Source organism: Phalacrocorax aristotelis, chromosome 2 (assembly GCF_949628215.1).
Source record: "Phalacrocorax aristotelis chromosome 2, bGulAri2.1, whole genome shotgun sequence".
NCBI classification, from domain to species: Eukaryota; Metazoa; Chordata; class Aves; order Suliformes; family Phalacrocoracidae; genus Phalacrocorax; species Phalacrocorax aristotelis.
In genome coordinates, this window is record NC_134277.1 from 112988203 (window position 1) to 113014028 (window position 25826).

Genomic DNA, 25826 nt, shown 5'->3' on the forward strand with positions numbered 1-25826 from the left:
GCTGTGCTGTCCTAAAATTAGATTACTAGCATTTTGGCTAAGGATCATGTCTGATATTGTGTGACATGTTGCTTCTATGTGGAACTATACAGTGTACTAAGATGGGACTGAAATCCTTACCAGCTCTGAGTTCTGTAATATCTTTCAACAAAGTCACATTGATCGTGGTCCCACATTGGCGAAATTGCATATAACCCTGTGCAGACAGTGATGTTGGCTTTTCTGGGAGCTGCAGGGGTCAGGTTATTTTATGGTATATAATCTCTCTCTGTGCATCTCCATATACTCCACCCATGAAATTGGTTATATTAATGTCAGACCTGCCCTGAAGAAAGTTTGATGTTGGGTAGACTTCAGTCTGGCCCTGTTGGCCCACCTTGGGGAAGGAAGGGCAGTCCTTCAGAGTGTAGGTGGCTGGTTGTTCTGTGTAACTGAGCAAGAGGTGATGTTTTTGCTGGGGCACATTACATTCTGAGCCATTATGGGAAAAAACAAATACCAGTGGCAGTGTATGAAATAGGAGAAATGCCGACAGTGATGATTGTTTACTTTATTCAGAAAGTGTCTGTGATGACCTGGCATATTTCTTGTGTACTCTACCGTGCACACAAAATGATGTCCTGCATCCTGCCTGAATAGTTCATCTCCAGCACAATAGTGGCCTTTTCTGACACTAATCAGTTATACATCCACAGGTCCATGCTATTCAATGTGGCATCTTTTTTTCCCTGTTTGTCACCATTTTCCGTGCTCTATCAGTTGGAAATTGTCTGAGCTGTTGCAGAGAACAATTGGTGTGTTTGTGTGTGTGTGTGTGTTGTAGTGAAGGCTGGGGTCCTATGTTTGCTATTGCAAGGAGCAAGGATGAACCTTTGGCTGGCCAAAATCAGGATGAATGCAGAAATATCCTTACTCTCCACAGGGCACCAAGTTATCTCCACCACAAAAAAACCTAGACACACTAAAGCACAGGGATTTCACACCAGCTGTAATCTACTCTGTGTCTTATCCTTCCTTCCAACAGGGAAGCTTACTTCTGCATCTCAGGTTCTTTCTTGGTGGTGCCTGAGATGGACAAATGGATAATTCTCAGAGAATTCAATGTCTGTGTGGATAGCAAAAATTTCAGATTAGTTCAGGACCTCAAGACATTGTAACATCCAGGAAATGCTTCCAAATAATTTACAGCTTTTTCGTACATTTCACTAAAAAGGTGGCATCTGAAGCACAAACCTAATGCTCCAGTTTTCAGTAATGGAAGCTGTGAGGGCTGATGAAAATAGAAAACTCACTTCCTTGACTTCAAGAAATAATTCCAGAGAATGACACAACTGCTCGTCTGTTTGCATGATATGATAAACTTTCCTTTAACAATTCATGCAGTTTTTCCTATAGCATAATTGCACTGAACACTGATTGGAGCAATCAGTACTGCTGCTGGACTAAGGCTTGCTTTCCCCGCTTCATCTGTGAAGACATTTTAAACTCATGTGTTAACAAAGGCAGATAATCTGTGGGGGAATAAAATAGGAAAGCAGATCAGCAATGAAAATGATTGCTAGTTTTAGTGCCAGTAACTGGTCTTTATTTCCATGTGAAAAGTGTGTGAATGATGCAATATTTGTGGATTGATTTACACATATTCATCTGTGATGGGCAGAAGTCAAAACCAGGCTTGGATATCCAGTTTAGCTTTGGTGCCTCTCTGGGAATCAGTCACAAGCTGTAGGCAGGCACAGGGGGAGGTCTCTACGAAGTACACATACCAAAGGACAGCTAATATATCTTAACTGACTCCAATGTGCTGGGGATATAAAGCAGGATGTTACTGGGTTAAAGAAAACAGTTGAGGAGATATGTCAAGAACAAACTTACAGGCAAAGCAGAGTCTTCCTTTTTGAACCTCTGGTTTTTCGGCCATTCTTGGGTTTTTGGAAAGACCGTAATGGATTCTGAGAAAGAGACCTCATAGGAGAGCTCTTCTGTTACGGATGGGCTGCCTTTATCTAGTCTGCAGTCTAGACAGCTATTAGCTGAAAATAAGGGAAATTATATATGAATACTGAATGTAGGCTTGCATTTAGTACAGAGACATTAGAAAATCGAACCAAGGTGACAAAAATCTTGAGAAAGGAATAAAGGAAGTGCTTCAAAGAGGAATTTCAGTGTAAACCACAGCATGTTCCTGTTTTGTCTGGAGGAAATAACCCCTTAGAAATAAAACCCCTATTTTAATTTTTGATTATTTGACTTGTTGTTTTTCATGAGAAAGATAGTCAAGCTTGAACTTCCTGTTTGTCAGGAATTATCAAGTTTTTATATTCCATCCTTGTCTACCCAGGCCATCAAATGGTGTTGGCACTTGTCTAAAGAACAATTAAAAATAAAAGTTCCTGACAGAAAAATGCTGTTGACACAGTTTGACTTATTTACAATCATAAGACTTTGTGTATATATTTTATATGCTCACATACATATATTTATCACAGTTGCTATTTCAGGTGTGTAGCACCAAAACAGGAGTCAATGTACAATCTTGCAGTTTGAAAAACATTGTACCTACTGGAATTTCTGGTATTTATTGCAAAATGACTTATTGTTCTACTCTAAAATTTAGTCACCTGCTGAGATTAGTAGATGCCAATGGAAAATTTTTGAAATCAGTACAATCAAGTACAGAAATGCCCTATTGTCATGGAGTCCAAAGTGTGACAACATGCATGAGTTCCATTGTTGCCATCTTTCATGAATGATCTCTCACATCTCAGGACAATTTTACATTTTCCATTAAGGTCCAGCTCCTAGACCCACGCAATTGGAACAGAATCATAATTTTCATTGGAAATGAAGTAAAATTTCAGCCCCCAGGACTGCAGAGAAGAGATTACTAACATGACACAAGTGCACTCAAAAGCCACGGAAACCAGAAAGTGAATGAAAAAGCATTACATGTTTTATAAACATGTGCATGCCTCATGATTCTTGAGTCACTGAATTTACAGATATGGGAACTTAAATATTTTTTGCAACACCCTTTGTTTTGCCGGGCTTTGTTTGCAAGTCTGGGATGAAAAAGCTAAGTGTGTTATTAATTGGCTTCTGAACTGTGGCCTTAGATGTTTCTTAATGGCCAAGCTGTTTTAAGATGTTTTCCATCTCTCTTTCCATCTTTGGACTTGGGACCTCAGACCATCCACAGTGTCCCTGACAATTTGGTTCCCCATCTGTTCTAATACAACTGCTTGTGGAGCAGAGGTATAAGCAGAGCAGCAAAATGAACAGTTTTTGCAACCAAGGAAAATGTTTGTGGCACTATATCCAGAGGTCACCATCTAAAAGACTAGTTTTGAAACTCGGGTATTGACATCCCTTTAATTAAGCCCTGAACAATGGTGATGGGAAGAACTTTCCAAATAAAAGAAGGACGTTCCTGTGGAAGGCTGCTGACAGTTATCCAGACTGACTCTGAATAAACCATAGTTATCATTTTCATTAGCACTGCCAGTCACCATCAAGGCAAAGTGTTTAAGGGATGTCCAAAATAACACCATTAGTAGATCAGAATAATAGGGCAGAACCAGAAAAATGAGAAATTTCTAATACTACAATTTCTGCAGTACTGGAGAAGAAATATGAAGGAAATATGAGTCTTTCCTGTCATGATTTGCAACAAGAAAATAACACTGCTGACATATTGTGGGCAAATTCCACACCGTATTGTTTAGAGGTTATTTTTACATTCCCAGCCTTGCAACAATCAGTACTTTTTAGACACCGATGCCTCAAGGGCAGCAGTCTGTGTCTGTACAAACACCAGTCTTGAATGGGAAACTTTGGTTCCTGCATGACAATAAGCTGACAATGATTTTAAGAATATATATGCATCATGGCCCCAATGCAGAAGATGGGGCTAACCTCAGAACCACAAATGGATCTTTCTGACTATCATTTTCCTAGGAGGAAGTGAACACTGTTACATGTTTGTATACTCACAGCTAACTGATTTCCAAACTGGCTTCTGCCCAGGAAGCTGGATACCATTAGAAGGAACTGGTGACACTGGAACTGTCTCATATGTGGGCTGATAGGCAAGGAAAAATGATCAGACTGCAGTGAAGGTAAACGTCTATGGACAGAAACTGCTACAGTTCAAGCAACAGCGTATCATTCTCAGCTTACACTCTTTTGCCAAGTTTGAACAACCTGTTGTGATTTGCCAGAGTACATTTCTCATAGCTGAACTGGAGAATTAATCTTCCCCGGGCTGCACTGATTTGGATCGTGTTGAGGTCAGTAATATTGCAGCTCGCTGTAGCTAATGAGTCCTGTCCTATATAATGACTAAAATTAGCTAAGTAAATTGCTGTTCGTAATTGTACTAAGCGAAAGGTCCTCATCAAATTACAATACAACCCACTTTTAATCATTTTGGCTACAAATCTTTTTGAGGACTCTCTGACACATGTCAAACATCCGCTGCTCCTAAGCACCTGTCAGAAATCAGGCTGTTCACTGCCTTTTGGGATTTGGGCACCAATAAATTATCAATCGATGGCTGTCCTCCCATAGGTTATATACTAACACTTTATCAGTGAACTGCGAAAACAGTTTATGGGGAAAAAAAAAGACCTTTTTTATGGTCAACTTCATTCCTTTCTGCTCCAGAAATCATTCTGCACTATGTGAAAATGGGGAAAATGTGTGTAGCACAACAGAGAAGGGGCTCTGAAGCCCAGGGGGTGTCTTTCAAGCACTATCACCTCTTTCCTATCACTGGCACTATCCTGGCACTATCCTGGCACTATCCTGGCAGCTGAGTTTTGCCCTTTTTCTCAGCAGTTTTGGGAGTTGTCATAAGACAAAGCTGAGTGTGTGTGTGTACATGGGACAGTGGCAGCTCATCTGCATGTTCTTGGGTAAAAAAAGAAAAAAAGAAAAGAATTTAAAAAAACACTCTGAAGGGTACGCAGTGAAAATAAATACAATACCCCAAACTAGCCTTGTATTTTTTCTGCTGCCCTTTGCATCCTGATGGGAGCCCTTGGAGCCCTCCTTTTCCCACACCTGCTGCCTCATCCTCACCCCAGCTCCCCCTCCCTGAGCCTGATGGAGCAGCCCCAGCATCCCAGCTGAACCTGCAGCTAGGGCACAGAGAAGCCTGCAACTGCCACTCTTTAAATTGCTCTTTAAATTGCTAAATCGGCTGTTTATCAACAAGCAGCAATGCCTCAGGGCAGAAATGTTGTCCTCCTCATTTGTAGCCAATGTGCAGGAGCAGCATTCAGGCTGCTAAAAGATGTTGGATATTAAAAAGACAGGCAGGTCTTACAACTGGAAGCCTGAAATAATGTTGCAGTTATTTTATTCAATCTTATCCTCTAAGATATTTGGGTAAAGAAGTAAAATGTAATATGAATTAAATCTCTCCTGAGAGAGTCTATTCAATGGCCCACAAACTTAATAGGAAAAAGGATTTGAGTCACATGGACTTCCTTTGCCAGAAGGCTGTAAGGACCATTGATTTTTTTTAAAAGGAGAACTGTAGGATGCTTTTATGATAAAATCCCAAAACATTTACACAAAAGGCTTTAAAACATGAAAAAGCAAGATAAATGTCAGGTGGGAGTATGAAAGTGCAGGGGATGGTTACGCTTGCCTCAGCAATTTGGGAAGATCAAACATAAAAGTAGTTATTTTGCTGCTTAAGGTCCAGATGGAGAAATTAATGGTAAACATTAGCAACTGGCTCATCTACTTTCACTGCTCAAAATGTCTGACCCTGCGAACAGTATTCAGAATAGATTTACAGTGAGTCAAATTTATTAAGTTAAAAATCCTTCCAGCCTTGTTACACAGGTGAAATCAATAGTGAAGCAGCTGCAGTAACCAGGTTCTGTTAAGCACGGTGGAGCTGGCTGAGGGGAGCTGACAGGGTAACTCAGCCTCATGCTCAGCAGTGCTTTCCGGAGCCTGCAGGCTGCTCTAGCTTGTGGCAATTCACAGAATCACAGAATGGCAGGGGTTGGAAGGGACCTCTGGAGATCATCTTGTCCAACCCCCCTGTGCTCAAGCAGGCTAACCTAGCCATGTACAATATCAGGGGTAGCTAAAACCATCATATTCTTGGTCTCATTTCTCAGCCTCCACAGGGAGACCATATAAAGAAGTGAAATCCCTGTCTCTTTTGTGAACATCTCTTCCAAACAGGACACACAACCCCTCCTCCACCGCTTTCTTTTAATTTTAGGTTAATATGACACAAAGGAAGGGAAGACTGGGAATAAAACCTTTTTAATGCATGAATTGTAAAGATCCATATTGTTTCTTTGGGAAAAAAAGTAGATTAAAAAACTTTGGAAGCTCATGTCTTAATGAATGTGAAAGGCCAAGAGTCAAATTGTGTCCTTAAGTAAATCAGAACAGCTTTATTCATTTGGCCGGGGCTCCAGTGAAGGCAAGACTTCCCATATCCTGATTTCTGACTGAAAGTGATTCACTAGACAGTTCTCGTTATCCGACACTAAAAATGAGCCCAGTGTTTACTGACAGAGTGCACACAGGAATTTCAAATGGGAAGAGGAAACCAGAAGAGCAAGGGGAAGATGGAGATGAGGTAGATAGTTCTTTAGTAGCTACCCTTGTTGTAGAAGCTGGAAAACCAAATCATTGGAGCACAAAAGCAAACAAATTCTATTGTCAGCTCTGCAGCTAAGGGAAATAAAGGCAAAGGAGGATAGCCTTATAGCTCTGGTCAGGATACAAGTTGCCCATGCTTTGCATATATTAATATTTCCGAGCACTGTCATCACAAATGCTTTTTCATGCAAATAGTTGTGGGTTAGTTAGTGATTCTTCTTTAATTAGGACATGATTTGCTCATGCATTGCTCAAGTAAAATGATCCTAAAATCTTGAGGAGTTTTAGATGATCACAATGTACAGGGTTGGGCTGTTAATGAGCACGATGCTTCATTTCCTCCTTCCAACAATAAAATCAATGCTTCCCCCCAAGTTTGTATTCTGCTGTTGATTTTTCTAGGCTTTGAGCACTAGCAGAGCCGATAGCTTCTGATGGAAGCAGCAGGGTACCAGCAGAAAGGAAAATCAGGCTACTGTGATTAATAAACCATCCAATTTAAATCTCCATAGTGTGACTGTCAGTCAAACCTGGTGTGTGTAGGTCTGAAGCAGAGCAGAAACACCTCAGCTGGGAAGGCTGCTCCACAGAGGCATCACTCTCAAAGGGCCGAGGTACTTTAGGTGCTGCATTTTGTCCCCAGGACCACAGTACCTTTCCAGGGTGCCCAGCAGAAAAAAAAAAAAAGAACCACCCCCCCAGGAAGGAAATATGGCTTCATTTCCTTTCATTTCAGTCCACTTGGGCTGTCAGGGGAACACTCCTGCCCTGAGGGGATGGACCTCAAGGCAATATGAGGGAAAAGCACCCTTTGCTCTGTGTTGACCCATGCAGACACTGGCCACTGGGCAAACAGCACAACATCTAGCAAGCAGGTTTTTCTCCCTCTGGATAACAATTATCTATGTTTCTTTGGTGGTCCCCTAAGTCTCATCTCAGGTGACCCTAGTGAGCTAATCACCTTTTCGCTCATCATCAGCCTAAGAAGAGAGTAATCCGTCCTGTGACCCATCCCTCCAGGCTCCTGTAATGCTTAGGTTGTTAGGAACAAGATCTAAGTCCCCATCCTAATGGGGAGGATTATAGAGTTAGGTGAAGCAATTAAAGCTGCTTTGCTATTTGCAACATATTTACTTCTTCCTTTCCCAACTGAAAAGCAGGATGGGAGAGCAAAACTCCTGCATGTCATTTCAAGCAGCCTTTTACCAGCCTCTCCTACAGTAGCTGTGCTGAAAAGATTTGCCCCTCCTTGTTCCTTGTTGCTCTTCTTTTTTGGCTGGATGGTTTTTATTCCAGAGCACTTTCCCAAAGTGATTCATCACAAAGATTCACTGACAGCTGTAGTGTCATGCCTAAAGAAGCAGCAGAGCATGAGGGGCTGCTCTAGCTGACACCCCCTTACACAGGGCTGCTCAGAAAACCCTCAGCTTGGGGCACAACACTCCCCTGCAATGCATCTGTCCCTGGGGAGCTGATAATTAAGATGGACTTTCTAAATCCCATAATAAGCAGCAGAGATAGGAGCAATGGTCAATAGGAATGCCCAAAGGGTGTCAGGAACCTTGTAGGCTTTTAGAAATACAATCTGGTTTGCAGTGGAGGGAGGTAATGGTGCACTCTGCAGCTGTATTTGTCTATCTGTGTTTAACATTTAGGTAAGCACCCTGCAGAACTGCATATTTTTGTGGGATGAATAATTATAAGTCTTAACTACTTTTCTGGTCTTATCTTTCAGGCTTCACAATGCAGAAGCAGTAAATCAGCTGAATTTCAAAGGAGATAAAACAGTGATTTGAAGGGCAGTGGCCCTGAAACTCCTGATTCCTTTAGGAAGTGAGAAACAGGTGAAAAATAAACAGGTCAAAACCAGATCAACAATGTGCCCATCCAAAAGGATGGATACAAAATTTATTTGGCCGATAGAAATTTATTAGGAAACCCAAGTTTTATTATTTTTAAATATTTTAAACACATTAAGGTTTACAGATACTTGAAACAGGAGAAGTGTGCTGAACTAATAAGAAGTGCCATCAGTTTTTTAATGTGCATGCAAACATGCCTGAGGATTTCTCATGCAAGAAGGTCTGCCCACAGGAGACTACTGGATGCTTCCAGATATATTTGTGTGATATGTGCAAGAGGTTCAAAAGAGCCCAGATACTTAAATTGGAGACAAAAGAGTTAACTCCCCAACCATTATAGCTTCGTAATTTTAATATAACTATGCAGCTACAGTTTTGTTTCCCAATTTTTTGGTTTAAGTTCATGCAGAATGCCAAGCCTTGGCAAATAGAAAAGGGCAAAGCAATTTAATAATGAAAAAGAGTTTCTTGGAGTTTTGTAATGGCAATAACCTTAATATTAATTTCAAAGGTGAGCTTCCGAGTTTGTTGGTGACTCCCATTTAAGGTATCATGAGTGATACATAAAGTCATGCATATTGTTTTGAGCATTGGGCTGAACTCACACAGTTGACTGCATTCACCAAAATCAAAAAGTGAAGGAATAAGAATTGGTGCATTTAGAGCTATCCTCCGGGAAAAGGAGATGAAACCACAAGAGGCAATGTTCATTTCTGAAGCCATGAAGCAAATGAACAGTTAATAGATTTTCATTTGCTATGTAAGTGAAATGTAACTGCCAGTGTACCAGTTGCAATCATGCCAGCAGGTGTTTAATTGCTTATGCATTTTTGAAACCCAGTTGCTTCATTAGAGAAGTTTTACTTCACCACTGAGACTGCTGAGTAAATAGCAAGTGTCCCCAGAATCCAGCAAAAATTTGAATAGCTGCCAAGAGTAACTCACCAATTTCCAAAAAAATAAAGGAGTAAATGTTAGTCTTGATAGGAGATTGCAGGAGGAAGGCTAAGGCTGGCAGTAGATACAACATTATGTTACAGGTTAGTTGCAAAACTGTGTACCATCTATTTTATTTGGTTTCTTCCTTTCCTCTCAAAATCTAGTAGATACAGCATTAAAAGTCTGGACTTAGTGTCGGGTACTGATACTGGCTGTCTGTACATTGTCAGCAGAAAAGGGTTCCTGTCTGGTAGAAGCTTTGATGAACTATTTGCAAAATGCATAAAAATTAAGCTCAATAGCATTTGCTAGGATGAATTGGCTACTTACAGAAGAGTCATTGGTGCCAAAGATGTCTCGCACATCCCGGACTGTGTGCTTGTTCTTCTTCCTCAGGGTTTGAGTGTAGGTGTTATACCTCTTCTGTACGGCGGCAGCTTGAGTTCGGGTCAGAGTGGACAGCAGGGCTTGGCCGTCCTCCTCTTCAGCTCCCGAGATCAATGTAGATAAACCTACATCTTGCAGCCATTCTGCCTCCAGCTCCCCTTCTGTGGAGGAAGAGAGTGTGTCACCAGGTCTGGCACAACGGGAGGGAGAGGGGGCTGAAGGAAGGGAGGTGGCACGGTGGACCGCTGCCTTAGCCTTTACCTCAAGAAGACTCCGCTTCCAATCTTTCTTAGGCCACAAGTGTAAGTTAATTTAGTTTTGTCAACATACTGTCAACTTTCAGTTTGGCAGTCTCTGCACAGGAGAGGCTTAGGAGAAGAACAGAAGAGGTATTTTTAACCTGTGCATCAACACACTCCTGTGAAGAAGGCAGTAGTGTGCCTAGCCTGCCACAGCACGGTTGCTAAAAACTAACCCTTCACTCAAAAGCATAAGTCCCCTTGGTTGCCATTTATACCACATTGTACCGGATGAAGCCATTTGGCAGGTACAAATTAAATTGGTGTTCCAATTAAAATAAGCAAAAATAATGAAGTGGTGTATAAATAGGATAATGTATTTTCACACTAAGGATGAGATTCGAGATGCCACACTGAGAAGCCTAATCCAATAGCCTGTTTTGGACAAGAAGATTAAGAGCCAGAGCCACTCACTAAAGAGCAAAGGTCAGGTAGGGGTGGAAGATGCAGAAACAGCTATTCTTGCATGCTAGGTATGCTCCTGATTTTTAATAATTAAAGACTGGCTAGCACACTATACCTGGGGTTTCCTGATGTCCTGATTAGTGACTAATACCTTCTTGAATCCTGTTCAAAACCTGTTTCTTAAATGGTTCAACACGGCAGCTAGTTCCATAGTGAGATTATGCACCATGTGAAAAGTATTTTCTTTCCTCAGATTTCAGCTTGCTACCTGGTACATTAAATGAATATCCCTGGTCACTATAGGACAGGGAGAAGTTTCCAATCTACTTTCTCTAATTCATTTAGTAATTTTAAATTTTGCTGTCGTTGCCTTTTTATTTTTCTGCTTTTTAAAGTAGAGTCACAGTCTTTTAAAATCTCTCTTCACATAGGAGATTTTGAGGGCCTTAATTTTAATTCTGTCTATGAACAATCCTAGCTCAGCAATATGCTGTTTGAGACAAGACAATAATTGCGTTCCAGCTTTGACTGAAGAGGAGGTATTACAAATAAACATGTCAAACAGGAAATGGATCAATTTGCAGCATATTCTATAAAATAACTAGTCAATGAGCTTATTGTTCTTGTTCCAGCACTGGTCTTAATGGAAGTTTGGTATTTCCACTCTCCCTTTATTGCCACTTCTTGACACCAGAACGCAGGCAGATTGTTAGATACTGGTTTGTGGTACTTTGACAATTAGATACACAAAAAATAAAATCACAGGGCTGGACCACAGGGACAAATGAAAGCATCTTACACATGTGCCTTCACGGACTTCTTGTTAAGTGTCTTGTCTCTTTACAAAGCTCTACAAAAATATCTGCTTCTAGGACTCCTACTCCGTGTTAGATGGGACGTGACCAGCGCTGTATCCCATGAAACAGCTTGTCTTTGCACTGATCCTTTCTGCATCCACAGATAAGATGACAGGCTCTTCCTTTCCTTCCTTGAACCAATGGTTCTTCTGACATTCTCACTCTTCTTTCTAACAAGGTCTCTTTTCATTTCTGTGTGCTGCTGTTCTAGCCATATCCATTCGTGTTCCAGTTTCTTAATTATATTCATTTTGGCTTTTATCCTGACATACTCTTTCCACGAATTTAGTTTTTAATCACACTTGGTTTTCATGATGCTATGAAAAACAGTAAAGCAGACATGAAATTGTGCCTGTTTACCGACCACCCCTGTGATTTGTTTTCCCTGGCTTTTGCCCTTTTCCTGTTCCAACCACTCACAAATAATAGCCTAAGAAATAACGATGACAACCGGAGGAGTAAAACTATTAAAGAGAAGGAATTTCTGCATTAAAAACCCTCTAAATTTTATGACACATATGTTTAAATAAGGGCTAAAAGAAAAAATATGTTGTTTTATAAATCATTATTTTTGTAGTGGTAACTACTTATACAGCAGGGTCTTGATACCGTGTTTGATTCTGCTCCACCAGAAAGACAAACAGATAATCAAGAGGTTTCTCTCTGCTTGGTAATTCTCTTTTTTCTCATAGAGATTGCTAGGAAAGAGGTGTGCCTTTCTCTGAATTTCAGATATAACCTCAAATAACTCACAGCATCCCAGCCTTGTAACGCCAACTGTTAAAGCAGTTCTGCACATCACTGCCATCTTAAATACCCCATGACTTCCTCTTCCCCTACATTTTCATCCCTTGTATCACTTGTTATGATCGTCTATTCTTTCTTGACCGTAGTTACTAACATCAACAGAGTAAGTGTGCTAATGTCTTCCCCTTGCACAAGTGGTCTCGCAAAAAACAGCTTCGTGGTTTCAACAATATCAGTGGTGACTGGCTACTATCACCCTTTGGCTTCCTTCTTAAGGATTCTGCATCTCTTCCTCTGAAAGACATCTCAAAGGGGTGACAAATATTTGGTTTTATTTTGCCCTGAGGACTTCCACATTGATTTTCAATGTTTTGATCCTAGGTAAAGAGTATTATCCTATTAGGAGCTTAATAGAACTTACTATTATTTCCAAGATTTGTAATCCTAGACTGACTATATTCCTGAAGTTAATAACTAGAACAAGCACTGCCTGGTTGTGTGTGGGTGTATGCGGTACACAAGTGTTTAAAACAACAGTGTGAAGGTAAATGAAGTGTGGAGATGTATTGCATTTTACCTTGCAGTCTCATTTTTAGTTCAGGACAGAGGGGGAAAATCAATGCAATGTAATGAGTTGTAATCAGAAAAATGGTAGCATGGGACAGCAGCAGAATTTGACTGTTGTGAAGATTTAGCTCAGGAGTGATGAAACTGATGGAAAAGTTTCGGAGAACATGGAAAATGGGTTCCTATATTGCCTTGTCCTACTAACTTATTCGGTTTGGTAGCTCACAGATATGTGACATTCCCCTGACCTTGCAGACAAGTCTAATGAACTCAGCCAGTTCACACTGACAATTGCATGAAGGAGACACTGAAAGATTCACAATCTCTTTCTAGGATCTCCAAGCATGAACAGACAGGAATTTTCCCAATAAGATCAAACTCATTGAGGCCGATTGTTTTTCTGCCTTCTCATAACAATAACCATAAAATTTCAGTGTTACACCTTGATTTATTTTTATGTAAGCCCACAGACCAGCACGAAGAAGTGGAGTTTGGATTTACACTGCCAGACCATAACCCTCTTAGGAGACCAAGACGTAGGAAAGATGGTGAACTGAGGTCTTCTCCTTTTGCTTCCAGGAGAGCCCTACCTGGAACTAATGAGTGGGAGGTGTTCCCCATGGAAATGGTACATGGTTGGAGCTAGGTACCACCGTGTGGGATACTTAACATGACCGGTTACATATCTGGTTGCTTAGTAAAGTATCACCTTTTCCTCCTTTTCCCCCTTCTTCCTGGTAGCAGAATTAATGACATCCCATTGCACGTCATGGTAAGAAAAATGCATCGTCACTCATGTTAATAATTGTATGGAAAGAACACACCATTGTTCCAAAATCTGTCCCTAGATCAGTAGTTACCAGACTAGTGGCCATGATCCACAAAAGGGTTGCAGCAGTTATCAGAGGGTCATGACCTCAAAAGAAATTTGGTTTCATCCTATAGTAACACCTGATATTTTGTGTTGCACAATATAATGCATTTTTAAGTTGGGTCATAACTGGAAAAAATGAAAACTGCTGTTCTAGATGTTATCAAATCATCTAACACAAAGCTGCATTGCAACAGGCTAGTGCAGACTATTACATGTTTTTCCAAATACATTATGAAAAAGAAGAGGGGGAATATTAAGGTAACAGAATCAGGTAGTAATACCTTCAGCATAATTTGCATAAGTGATGAATGAATTTTGACATTCAGAGGGGGGTCTGAATGATGTAGGCAACCATATTTTCAGAGTTATCTCTAATCTCTCCTTGAGTTATATCTAAATGGGGCAATCTCAGAGAAACAGGCAATTATCTAATTTCTGATAGCAGCAAATGATATCTAACCAGAAACTGCTTCAAGACTTTCATAACTTCTACATTATATCCTACCAAAATCCAGGAAGTTGAAAACTGCAGTAGAACAAATGAACTTTTTGGTCCTTTTATATGTTTTTGTTTATTTTATTTACTGCTGGAGATGAAGTTTTCATTTAGTGCCTGTCTTCTGAATTACACCATATCTATCCTCCTGAAGTACAAATAAAATTGGTGCAAAACCACCTACTTCTGAAGTCGGTTACCAACTCCAGTACATAAACCAGATGGAATTATTGTTTCTTTCCAGTGACCTCTCACATATTGGCTGTGACATTCAGAAGTAGAGCTACAATGGTCATAGTCCAAGCCTAGCACTTTGGCTCATACTGGATGACAGCAGGAGGGGGAGGAGGTCATCACTAAAGAGACAAAACAAAGCCAAGGTATGAGAAGGAAGTAGTGTTTGTGTGCTCACCATCAGCAGGTTTGAACTCCAAGAGTGTTGCTTCTTCAGATCCATCCTCACTGCTCTCCTTGATGCTCTCCACTTCGCACCAGAAGTCCTCCATGGAGGTACTGTCCATGGAGGCCTGTGAGTTGGAGCGACTGAATGCAGGAGAAGGTGCTGACTCATTGGAAAGCATCCTGTTAATTCTTCGACACCGAGGGAGAGACTTTCTGAAAAGACATAGAGATGAAAATAAAAATACTTTATCTTTCAATCACGCTAACTTGTATCATGCAGACAAAGCATGCAACTAGGGCTTCAACTGTGACTGTACCAAGGAGCAGGGAACAAGGTGTTGGAGGCAAAGCACACAGCTCTGGTGGTCTTCATGATCTCTGTTGCTCATAAGAGTTGGAAATTTATTATGGCTGGAAATTAATTTTGTGTCTAATAAGTTCTCTCTTTAATATTCTTTAGTGTTTTTCACTGTACAAGGGGACTTGAGAGATGCATTTTCTATTTCTAACACTGATACCCATCTAATGAGACACTGGAAAAGTATTTTAACTTGTTTGGGTCTCAGTTTCTCTCTCTATTCCTTCCTGTTTTGCTTACTGGCTGAAATGCCTCAGTGCAAACCTCTTTGGGGAAAAATAATCAGATTTGGGAACCCTGAAATATTTTACAAACTCATCTTGGCTCCAGAAAAGAATTAAAAACTTGAAGTTTTTTAATTCAGAAGAATAATTATCTTTTATTTGAAAACCCTTTAAAAAAAAAACAACCCATTTTTAGTAATGAAATTAAAATAAATGAAATTTTAACAAAATTTGTCTTTGAAATGAAATAGTATGTTTTAGGCCAAACAGAATGCTTTGATCACAGATTAAAAAAAAATTATAATTCACTAAAAAGCAAATTTCAAGTTTCGATTCAATACAGTGATGGAATCAAAACAAAGAAGTTTGTTCCTTACTCCTTTGTTCTTGTCTTTTCCCACTGTAAATTCTTGCAGCTAAGACAGTTATACAAGTTCATACAAAATCTTATAAAATACCCACCACAAAAGTCTTTTCTGGCTTTGCTCTTTCACAGAATTACGATTGCAATGTTTTAAGCAGCTTTTGTATGTGTAATTACAGTAGTTACAGTAAACAGTAATAATAACCACAACAACGTTTGTACAAAAGAGTCAGAAGGTAACGTAATTATGGCAGAGAGCTGGACTACAGGAATTAATGGAAAATTCTGTCATAAGGCCTTCTGGCCTTCACTTATCTGAATTAATTCAAATGTTGTTTCCCTTTCTCTTCCTTTTCTTTATGGCATCATCCTGCCAACAGGCCTTTGTTTAAAACCACAGGCATCGCTTTTACTCCACTAAAAAAAGATTATACTTCCTTTTCAGTATTTCCCTCCTTGTCAAAGGTTTTGCAATAGATGTATAAACAATATATTTTTTAATAAAGCTGACTGGACATGCTTCTTCCACTTTGTGCTGCTGCCTCTGCTGCATCCCCCCTCGTCAGCAAAGGGCTGACTTCTTCCCTGAGGCTCCTGGAGCCTCCTTGTTTCTTCTGGGTGGTCCCAGCCAATGCCTTCTGGGTTAGGTCTGAGCCCCAGGTTGGGGAGCCACAATTGTGGAAACAATGGAGCACAACAAATCCAGCTGTGGACATTATCAGTGTTTTAAAAAGGCAAAGCTCAGGCCTTCGGCCCTTTTTGGACACAGAGGGGTGTCATATGGACAATTCAGCTGCCAAACCTGCCTGTGTGCTCTTAGTCAGCTGCTGGGAAGCAAAGCTTTCTGATGGGTGACAATATTTCAGCAGAAGAAAATGTACTATGGTGCTGTGGAGATACATGTCCTCCAGAAGAGAAGTGCTATCTTCAGTGTTTCTATCCTTTTTTCCCTCATAAGCAGCAAATGATTGTTTGCTTTTAAACATAGCACTGCATCTGTTATTGTTTTAATTAGAACAAGCCACAGTCACCAAATCTGAGAAGAATTTGGGACACAAGTGTGGTTAAAGCTATTTGAGTGCTTTCCATGTAGCTCTCCCTCTGGAGAGATGCAAGCATTTCAGTCAGCTTTTGTTCGCAAAGCCTCAGATGACTGGGGTACGTGATAAATCACAATTACTGGAATTATGTATCTGGACACATCAGCCTCTGTTTTTTTTATGGATTCACCTATCTCTCCTCCCTGCATCAGCAAGGAAACAAATAATGCAAATCTCACAGGATTTAAATCTAACGAGTTAATATTGAACCAAGCGTCCCTGAGCAGAGCTTTTAATGAGCAGAAGCAGAACCCCTGAGAAGCAGCCAGAAAACCCCACCTTTTCAGCTGGGAGCTGGTGGGGACAGGGGAAACAGCTCCTGCCAACCAGTTTCTTACTGCTGTGAAAAGCTGTGCTCTTTTGTTTAAAAGGTGATAGTGAACACAAATAAGGAAAACTACAAAACTTCCTGGCACTCTCATGGCATTTGGGGCCCCTTTTCACCGGGTGCTGTACAAGCAGAAAGAGATGCCAAGGCCTGGTGTAAGGCGGGCAGTGGGTGTCTATCTTGCGGCTGCAGCCTGTCCCTCCTGGGCCTCCTCTTTAGCTCAGGGCTCTGCCCACTGACCAATTTGTATCCCTGCTTAGTATAAACCTTTGTGAAAAATAAGTCCCTACAACTGCTATATAGCACAGCTCAGAGCTCCCACACCAGCAATCAGAGGAAGAAATGCTCTTGCCAGTCTGGAATCAAACATGTGCCGGGACGAGAAGAAGGCTTTTTCCCTGATAACATCATTGGCTCCCACCATTTAGTCACAATCAGGGAATTCAAACATTTCCTGCCCTCCCAGTGTGATTCTTGACCACGACCCTTGTGCTCTTCATGAACCACACCAGACTGATCCTTGGACTTTGACTCCATCAGCACTTCATCTAGCTCAAACTAAAGCTTTTTGTTTCACCATATTAGGAAGAAAGAGGCTCGGTGGGTTGTTTCTTTTCTCCCCACAGTGAGTATGTTATTTTGTAATATTACCATACCAAAAAGCTAAATGCAAAACAGACCACGTAGCGTGGCAACAACTGCTGTGACAACCAGCTTTACCAAATACGTCTAAGGTTCCTGGGTAATGAACATGCATTTACAACAATATTAAAAGTACAGAGCTTATTTGGAAAATCAACTTAACAAAGTCTCCTGAGAACCTCATATCTGAGGCAGGCTTGTTATCTCAGTCCGGATTAAATCAAGCTGTGTAAAATTCCTGTAACAAGAAAGGTTAGGCAGAGGTGCTTTATCCTTATTGGTAAACAGTTGAAGCTTGCTTCCAGGTGGTCTAGTACAAACCTTCTTCAATCATTCTGAGTCTGCCTATTAAAAGCTCACGTGTTTGAAAAGACTTCAGCTGCCGTTTTGACCCATACACCTGTGCCTTTTGTCCTGGAGGAAGTGGTCTTGCTTTTATGTGATAATGGCAGTTGTCTCCATTTCCTCTAGCCAAAGCTGTTCAAAACAGTTTCAGGAAAAAAAAAATCCTACTGAGGAAGCAAAGCATATTCTTCACTGCTTTTAATTCATTCTTGAAGGACATTGAATGATCACTGACTCAGCAAGCTGCCTGCCATCTCAGAAATAGCTGAACAAGCTCAGGTTGCCTGTCACCTGGGAACTCTCCTAGCAGAAAACCTATGTTCTGGATACCTTGTTCACCCTCAAGGTTTTCTGGCTTGTTTGCTCTTTTTCTCAGAGTCTGTAGAGAAGTTTACAAGGATAAAATATTTTCACTAAGCCAAAACTGTTGTTCTTACAGAAAATCTGGAAACCAGACTTGTTAAGAAAGTAACAATCATGAAGCCCATGCTCAGTTTCACTTGCCGCCTTCACACACACAAGCAGTGGTGAGCTAATCTGAAAGGCTGACTAAATTAAACACAAGAGGGATCTCAGATTCTGGCTTCTTAGATGGAAAATCTGGGAGAGAAGGACAAACCTTAAAGCAACATGCAAAAATTACAGTGATCCCACTAAACGAGCTGAAATTGTCTTCAGGGTGGAATTAAAAAGAAAAGCCACACAGACAAAAATCCAAACCCTTGGAAAGGAAATTAAAAGGAAGAAGGGAAAAGTATGCTACAACTGCCAATGTTATAAAAAAACTCTATGACTAGATATTGGTCACAGAAGAAAGGGTTAAGGAGTGCCGGTAAGGAGAAATATGATGATATAATGTAGAAAACTTTCCGTGGAAAGATTTTTGCAAAGAACCAGGGTATTTCCATGGGGCACAAGGAGGCTGATTCAACTGTGTGTGACTGGTTTTGCCCTGGTGTATGTTTATAACACTGCTGAAATGCAATAGTAAACCAGGCCCACTGAACCTGTATTTTATATTCCGTATATCATGCAGAAGTGTTCTGTTCAGGGTCTGACAGCACACATTGATTTCAGGATAGCCAAGCCAAATCCAATATGAAATTCTTATCCTATCCCCAAAGTGAAGGTTTGTCAAACCACATGACGAGCTGGTTCAGTGACACCTAATGATTGCTCACAGGCTGACTAATGGCAAAGCCAGGCTTGTGTTTTCAGTTTAATTAATGGGTGGTAAAGAATCCATAAAACAAATGGGAGCAATAAAGTCATCTTGTAGTTAAAACCAGTATTTAATCCTTGTTTACACACAGAGACAGGACATCTTACTCTTGTGCATCATTATGCTTCATTTCATTCAGCGGGTCATGAACCTGCTTCACCACATTTAGACACATTTATAGGAATGGGGAAGACAAAGGAGGCAAATTGTCCTGGTCATTTTAGGACTAAAATCAACTTTTTCATATTGCAGGCATTCTGTCTGTGTAGCCACTTAATCCAACGAAGTCAGTAATACCTGCAAAACACAACAGTGGCAGAGTACAGCGTTGTTTCCTGTATCCAGATCTTTCTGTTCTTCGGTTATCATAACAATTCACCAACTTCCGACAAAAAATAATTACCCTCTCTCTGCTCAGCTCTTCCCAAGTGTAAAAAAGGGGATGGTAGCTTGCATTGACAGGGAAACGAAATTTATTCCTCTTTAAGAACTATATTTTCCTCTGTTCTGAAATGGTAGGAATCAGTCATGTGCCAATATTTCTCTTTTTTTTACAAAATGCATACAAATTCCAAGCAAAGGAAGAGTCCAGCAACTGGAAATAGTATCTTTGTGCACAGCTCATGGCACTGTTCACTCTCGCCCGAAATCTCTTGTCTTCTGGTTCCTTCCTGCTGACCCTCTTCCAGGACTGTTTGCTGCCTGCTTGTTTCCTTCTTTCCATGCTTGGTGGCTTCTGCCCACAGAGAGGGGCATATCACACGCAACATCCCCCCGGCTTCATCTGCACACTTCTGTTTCTGATTATCTTGCAGATGTTAGACAAGTTGTAGGCAGTGGATCCTAAAGTTTCCCTTTTCTTTCTCTAACATCTAGCATAGCAAATATTTAACCTATCATGCTCATTGGTTTCACAGAGGTGTCACTCAGCCTCCCTTGTAACAGAGTGTTGAGTGAGAATGGGAATAGGATTTTATTTCATTAATAATTTTCTCATCCTTCTGCCTAGCAGAACTCAAAAATAATTTTAATCTAATTGCTCTTTCTTACAAAGCTGAGTTTGAAAATAAGCTGAGTTATGCCATTATTGTATCGGCTAGACTTGAAAACACAGGAATTCAGTACTTTGCATGTCTGTATTCTACAAAACAGTCTACAAAATATGCTTCTGCCAACTATTAATTTTATTTCTATAGATGCTTTTCTGTCCCCACAAACATTTTTTTGGACCAAAAGGGCTTGTTTAAAATATCTTAATATTTAAAGACTTAAAAGAGAAAAGACTAATAAGACTTATAAGATTTAAAGGAATTAAGAGAGTTTAATTTATTTATTCATAACTCATCTGCAATTCATCAAGGTACTAACAGGAATTAGGAGATTCAGCTGTAGAGTTTGCATGCCAGTGTTACCTGCCAGCATTTAAAAATGCATTTCACCTTGGGTTCTTTAGCATTCTCTTGTGCAATTTTTCATAAGTGGTACGGAAGTCCCCCGTGAGTAACAAGGGCCACATTGTGACCGCTCTGCAGCTGAGCATGGAGATCGCAGAATAATCTCTCTCTGTTTGTGCATTTCAATGTGAGGGTTCTCACAATCAGACCCTTTGAGCTAGGGGAGTGCAGGGAATATACTCTCTAGGTATTGCCTGCTGGCAGCGATGACCTTTGGGGACATGACCCAGACCTCTGCTCCACACTGGCATTCACATCACTTTAGTGCTGGCCTGATGCGACAGAGACAGTGCACTACAAGGCTTCAATGCGTCTGTCAAAATCTGAAAGGGACTCTATTTTGTCTTCATTCTCCTAACAAGTCTGTGCCTAAAGGGCAGCAGGGATTCCCAAATGATTAACACTAACAAGAGTACGTTCTGTTAACCATTTTTTTCTCAAGTGAATTGGAAAAGGATTCCTTTCATATAGATTAAGAGGCAGAAGGATAAGATAGTTTTGAATTCTGAAGACCTAAGGACATGAGCAGATCATGGCAGAGTATGTTAGATGTAATTTTCAATGGATATGGGCAAGATAAGAAGTATCTGGACACAGCCTACAGCAGGAAAAAGCGGGTTGTGAGCAGCCAGTTTAAACATCTTAAACATTGCCAACACACTTTATTGTTAGAAGTGACAAATTCTTTTGTTGTGTTGGTGCTTGCTTAAGTCCAATTGCTTTTATAAGAAACAAATCCACATATCTAGGGCAGACCAAGCTTTTCCAGGAAGAAACATAGGCATGTGGGCCATGTACTTTGGGTTCAGGAAATCCTGTGCTTCCAGGAAATGTTTGATCTATTGTGCATGTACAGGACAAATTATTTGCATCTGAGCATTGAACCCAGTGAATCTGACAGTTCACTGTGCATATGCCTTAGAGCTGGTGAAGGCCTCCACGAGTGTTGTGTTCACTGCACGTGCTGTACAATTTATCCACTCACGTTGAGCAGGTGCCACCAAAAATTCCATCTGTCTGTCAGTCACCCAGGGAGACCGCTAGGTAGCTGAGCACCCTGAAATCCAAAGAAAATCCTTCCAATTCCACCTGGAAAGAATTTGAAATAAAGATGTATGACCAAGCCCTGGATATACTACTATAAGATTACCAGTCCTTGGGATAAATTACTTGGTTAAGCCACACAGTAAGCATGAAGCAGACATGTTTCGTTCTGCACCTTGGTGCAAGCAGCTACTCAGTGTCTTACTGAACGCAGCAAGCAAAGATGAAGCAGTCACATGAATGAAAAGGAGAGGAGGAAGCACAAATGCACTAGATCCTTTCTAAACTCTGCTAATGTGTGAAGTTTAATGCTGTTCACTGCATTCACTCAGTCCCTCCTCAGACAGCGATCTGGAGTAGTAAGAAAGCTCTCACAAAGGGTGGTGGAAAAGCTGTATTTCTCTTTTGCTTCCTACTGCTCTGGCAGTGTCACTTCAAAGGTAAGCAACAGCCCTGTAAGCACTCCCTGGGGATAGCATCATCTCAAGCCAGCTGGAATACGTCAGGCCACTATGCATGCATGTGTGTGTAACTACAAATACCAAGGAGGCTGGGAGAAGGAGGGTAATATGCTGACTCATCCAGAATCTTTTCTCACAATAAAATTGATAAGCCTTTGCCAGCAACTCACACTTAGCAGGACTCATTATTTATAACACAACAGGATATACATAAAACAGCAGTAAATGCACAGGTTCAAGAGTCAGATGAGGCTTAAATCATTCAACAAGCAAAGAAGCAAATCAAGTAAAACCCATAGAGACTGTAAACTGGACAGCGTTAAAAGATTTTTGGCTCTAGAATCACAAATTAGATTTTCTAAAGAAAAAATAAATATGGAAATACTCATCAGGCATGATGAAACACTAAAACATGACTTTCTACAGCTTTTAGTACCGCTGCTAACATTGCCTGCATTTATGCGATGATTGTGGAAAAATATATACTTATTTTTATTTTAGATCATTCTAAAGGAGCTATCCTTTCAACCAGCATGACTATTATCATTAAGGAACTCACAGCATTTATAGGACTTGCTCTTTCTGAAACACTTCGAAAGACAAATTCTGTCATTTTGGTTGAATTAAGGTAGCAACGTAAAGAACTGGACCATACTATTTACTGGAATGCATCTAATGCAACTACATACATTGCAAGTGTGAGCTCTTTAATGTCCTGACATAATCAATGAAGGGAGGCAGATACTTCCAGAGAGTTAACACGTAAACTAAGCAGGAGCTCGGAATCATGTAATGTATCTTTGAAGTTTTCATTGTGCTTAGCTTTATGTGAACTCCAGCTGTTACTTTATCCCTTCCTATAATTAATTCACCCTTTTAGGTAAATGTCACCACTCCACCCATTACATTTTTTTTCAAAGGCTTCAGGACCAAAGCAAACAAGCAGTACTTATTTTAATGAGATATTGGGTTTTCCTTTAAAAGTGTATGGGACACAGTAGTTGAGCTACAAAATATGAATACTTAAACTCTCTAATGTGTTCATTTGCATTTTAGTCATGAATGATACCTGTTACCCTGGAATTCATGATAAAACATTTTGAACATTGTCCTTAATAGTATTCACAGGACTGGACTGAAGTAATGTAAAGCAACATACTGAACTTTTATAGCTTGGCAATGTACAACTTTTAAAGCTCTTTCACTAAAAAAAAAAAATGTTTATGTGGTGAAGATACTGTTAAATCTTTCAACTGAGTGAGGAGCAACGTCACATTGTCACTATAAAAATCCTGGATCTGATTCTCAGACAGTTATAAACTGTTACAACCCCACTGGCTTAATTTATCCCTTATGTTTAAATTCAGAACAGCCCTCTTTGTGGTACTGCTAATGTTGAAGTTATTACAAAGCACAAAAGTTTCATGAGCGAATGTACTTCTCGCCATTTAGATTTTTCTCAGCAGCTCTGGGCTGGCTGTCAGGCAATTCTGGACCTTCAGCCTGTATTTTCCATGGTGTATTGTATTTTGTGGCATATTGAATCAGTCAGAAGGAATGAAAAATTTGCGGGAAAATGCTGTAGCCAAATAAAAATCAAGATGTGCACATAATTCTATTTTTTGCCACTCAAGCACATTGGTAGATTGTATGAGTTACTTTGGAAAGAGTCCCACATTTGTTGAATAGACTGTTCTGTTGTTAATGAGGCTGCTTAATAAAGCAATGTAGATGAAGAAAGTACACTGAATAAAGCAACGTAGTTGAATCTTGGAGAATACCTCAAAGGGCTACGTTCCTATTTTTACCTGAAGAAAAATGGTTATGCATCAATTGTAAACTGATGGAAAGTACATCAGTGTGGAAACTACAGAAAAAAACAGGTTTTTAGCACATTGTCTGTTGATTATTCTTGTCAATTCTTGTCCAGAACAGTCTGCGACTTTATTCTGGATGACACGAGGCAACATGAGACCTCATCTCTACCCTTCCATCTCTTCTTCTGCAGCCAGCACCAAACCCTGCCTCTTTCCCTTCCTTTCCATTTTCCAGAAGACAATTGCTGCTGGGCTGAGTGGGAGTCTTGTGTAGAGGTGGAGCAAGCAGGGAGGCTCATAAGGGCTCTGTGCAGAGAGGAGGTGATACCAGTGTGGAATGGGGGGACCTGGCACACAGGGCAAGGGATGGGGTTTGCAGCTGATGGGTGTGTTCCCACACATTTCTCCAACAGCATTTGACCGCCATATCTCATTATCACAAGAAGTCACAGACCAGCTTCTCTCCCCATCCAGTTCTAAATATTTACAAAAAGCTCAGAGTCAAAGCAACTGTGGTACATTCTAAAAAAATAAACCACTAAAAAATCTCAAACAGCTAGGCAATATTGCCAGAGGTATATCCTCTTGGCTCTGCTGAAGCCAATAGAAGTTTTGCTAATGTGGTGCACCCTTCACTTTCAAGCTTTAAAAAGCAAGCTACATTACAACAGATTTTTGACAAATATTTTAGAGGTAAACAATAAACAACTAATTTCTTGCTAATTCACTCATCTTTTTGGTAAAAATTTTAGGGTGTTTCACTCACTTTTAAATGAAATAGCAGTATATTATTTGGTAACCTCTCTCATTCAGGACATCAGTAACTGTACAAGCATAATTGTGTAAGTGTAAAGCTGAATTTAAAGTGAAAGCTGGTAGAAGACTCCTATTGGAGAGTGGTCTAGAGACTTTTAACTTATAATGTAGGTACAGGAATATGTTGGCAAGAACCTTTTGAGTTGCCAGATGATACCAGTAGCATTACCAGTACTATGACAGGTCATGGTGAGATGGTGGGAGATGTAACCATAAGAAAGGACAGAGCTGAGCTGAAGATGAAGAACAGAAGCTTAAATCTGATGGAGGCAAACAAAATAGACAGGGAACACCAAGTAGAAGATCATGGGTCTCCAAAGAGCAGGCATTTCAATTTTTTGAGGAATCAATGGACCACAAAATCAAATTTAGTTTATTATATTCTCAGGTCTTCAACAGAGGAATGAAGAGGGAAAGGAAAAAAACAATGCGTGTTCTTAAACTTTGGCTATATAACTCCAATTAATGGGGTATAAAAGGTTTTCGTTGGTCTTAAAGTGATTTCTAGGCTTATTCTAAAGAGATAGAGGGAACATCTTCACTAGAAATTTCAAGGCAACGCCATAAATTTCAAGTAGTATTTTTCTAATTTGTATTCAAGTGTTTGCTCTACATGCTGGTGAAAACCATGACCTTTCCAAGTAAGGATCCAAATGAATCACTGATGCTTCTAAACCACTGGAACTCCAGTGAGAGCTGGAAATATTTGACTAGGTTACACTTCTTTACAACGTCCATAAAAAAGGCAAATAACAGAATAAGAAAAATTACCTCTTAAATGGGAATACTAGTACATGATGCACAGCAGCTTTCCAGTTGCCTTCAGCTACCTTTTTATTTTTCCTTCAGCTACCTTTTTATTTTTCCTGCTTATTCTATTTTAGAGGTTTATCTCAAATATTTCATCCATGCGCACTCTGAGGAAAGCTGCAGCATGCCAGGTATTTCAGTGTTAACTTTTCAGATATAAAGAAGCTTCTGAAGTTCTTGGAGCTAGAAAGACCACTAATATTTGCAAAACATGGTGCCTTTGTCCACAGTTCCTCAGCGATAGGAATAATTCTGAATCCTGCAAGCACCCCTGTTGAGGCCAGCCAAATAACTTCTGTGCATGGGGCTTGGAAATTTAAATGTCTTAATATTGACAATGGGAGAGTAAGAGGTAGCTCTTGGAAGTCTC

At 40.2% G+C, this 25826-nt stretch overlaps 1 protein-coding gene across 4 annotated transcripts in view; it reads right to left on the bottom strand.

Moving 5' to 3' along the window:
• Window positions 1-25826, bottom strand: part of ARHGAP28 (Rho GTPase activating protein 28) — a 76098-nt gene that overhangs the window by 19964 nt on the left and 30308 nt on the right. For all 4 annotated transcript variants that reach the window (XM_075084716.1, XM_075084715.1, XM_075084718.1 and 1 more), the window contains 4 exons: window positions 14482-14684; window positions 9768-9985; window positions 3994-4081; window positions 1876-2033 (listed from right to left, as the gene is read on the bottom strand). In XM_075084716.1, coding sequence (XP_074940817.1) covers window positions 1876-2033; window positions 3994-4081; window positions 9768-9985; window positions 14482-14684 — 667 coding nt within the window. The remainder of the gene's footprint in view (window positions 1-1875; window positions 2034-3993; window positions 4082-9767; window positions 9986-14481; window positions 14685-25826) is intronic.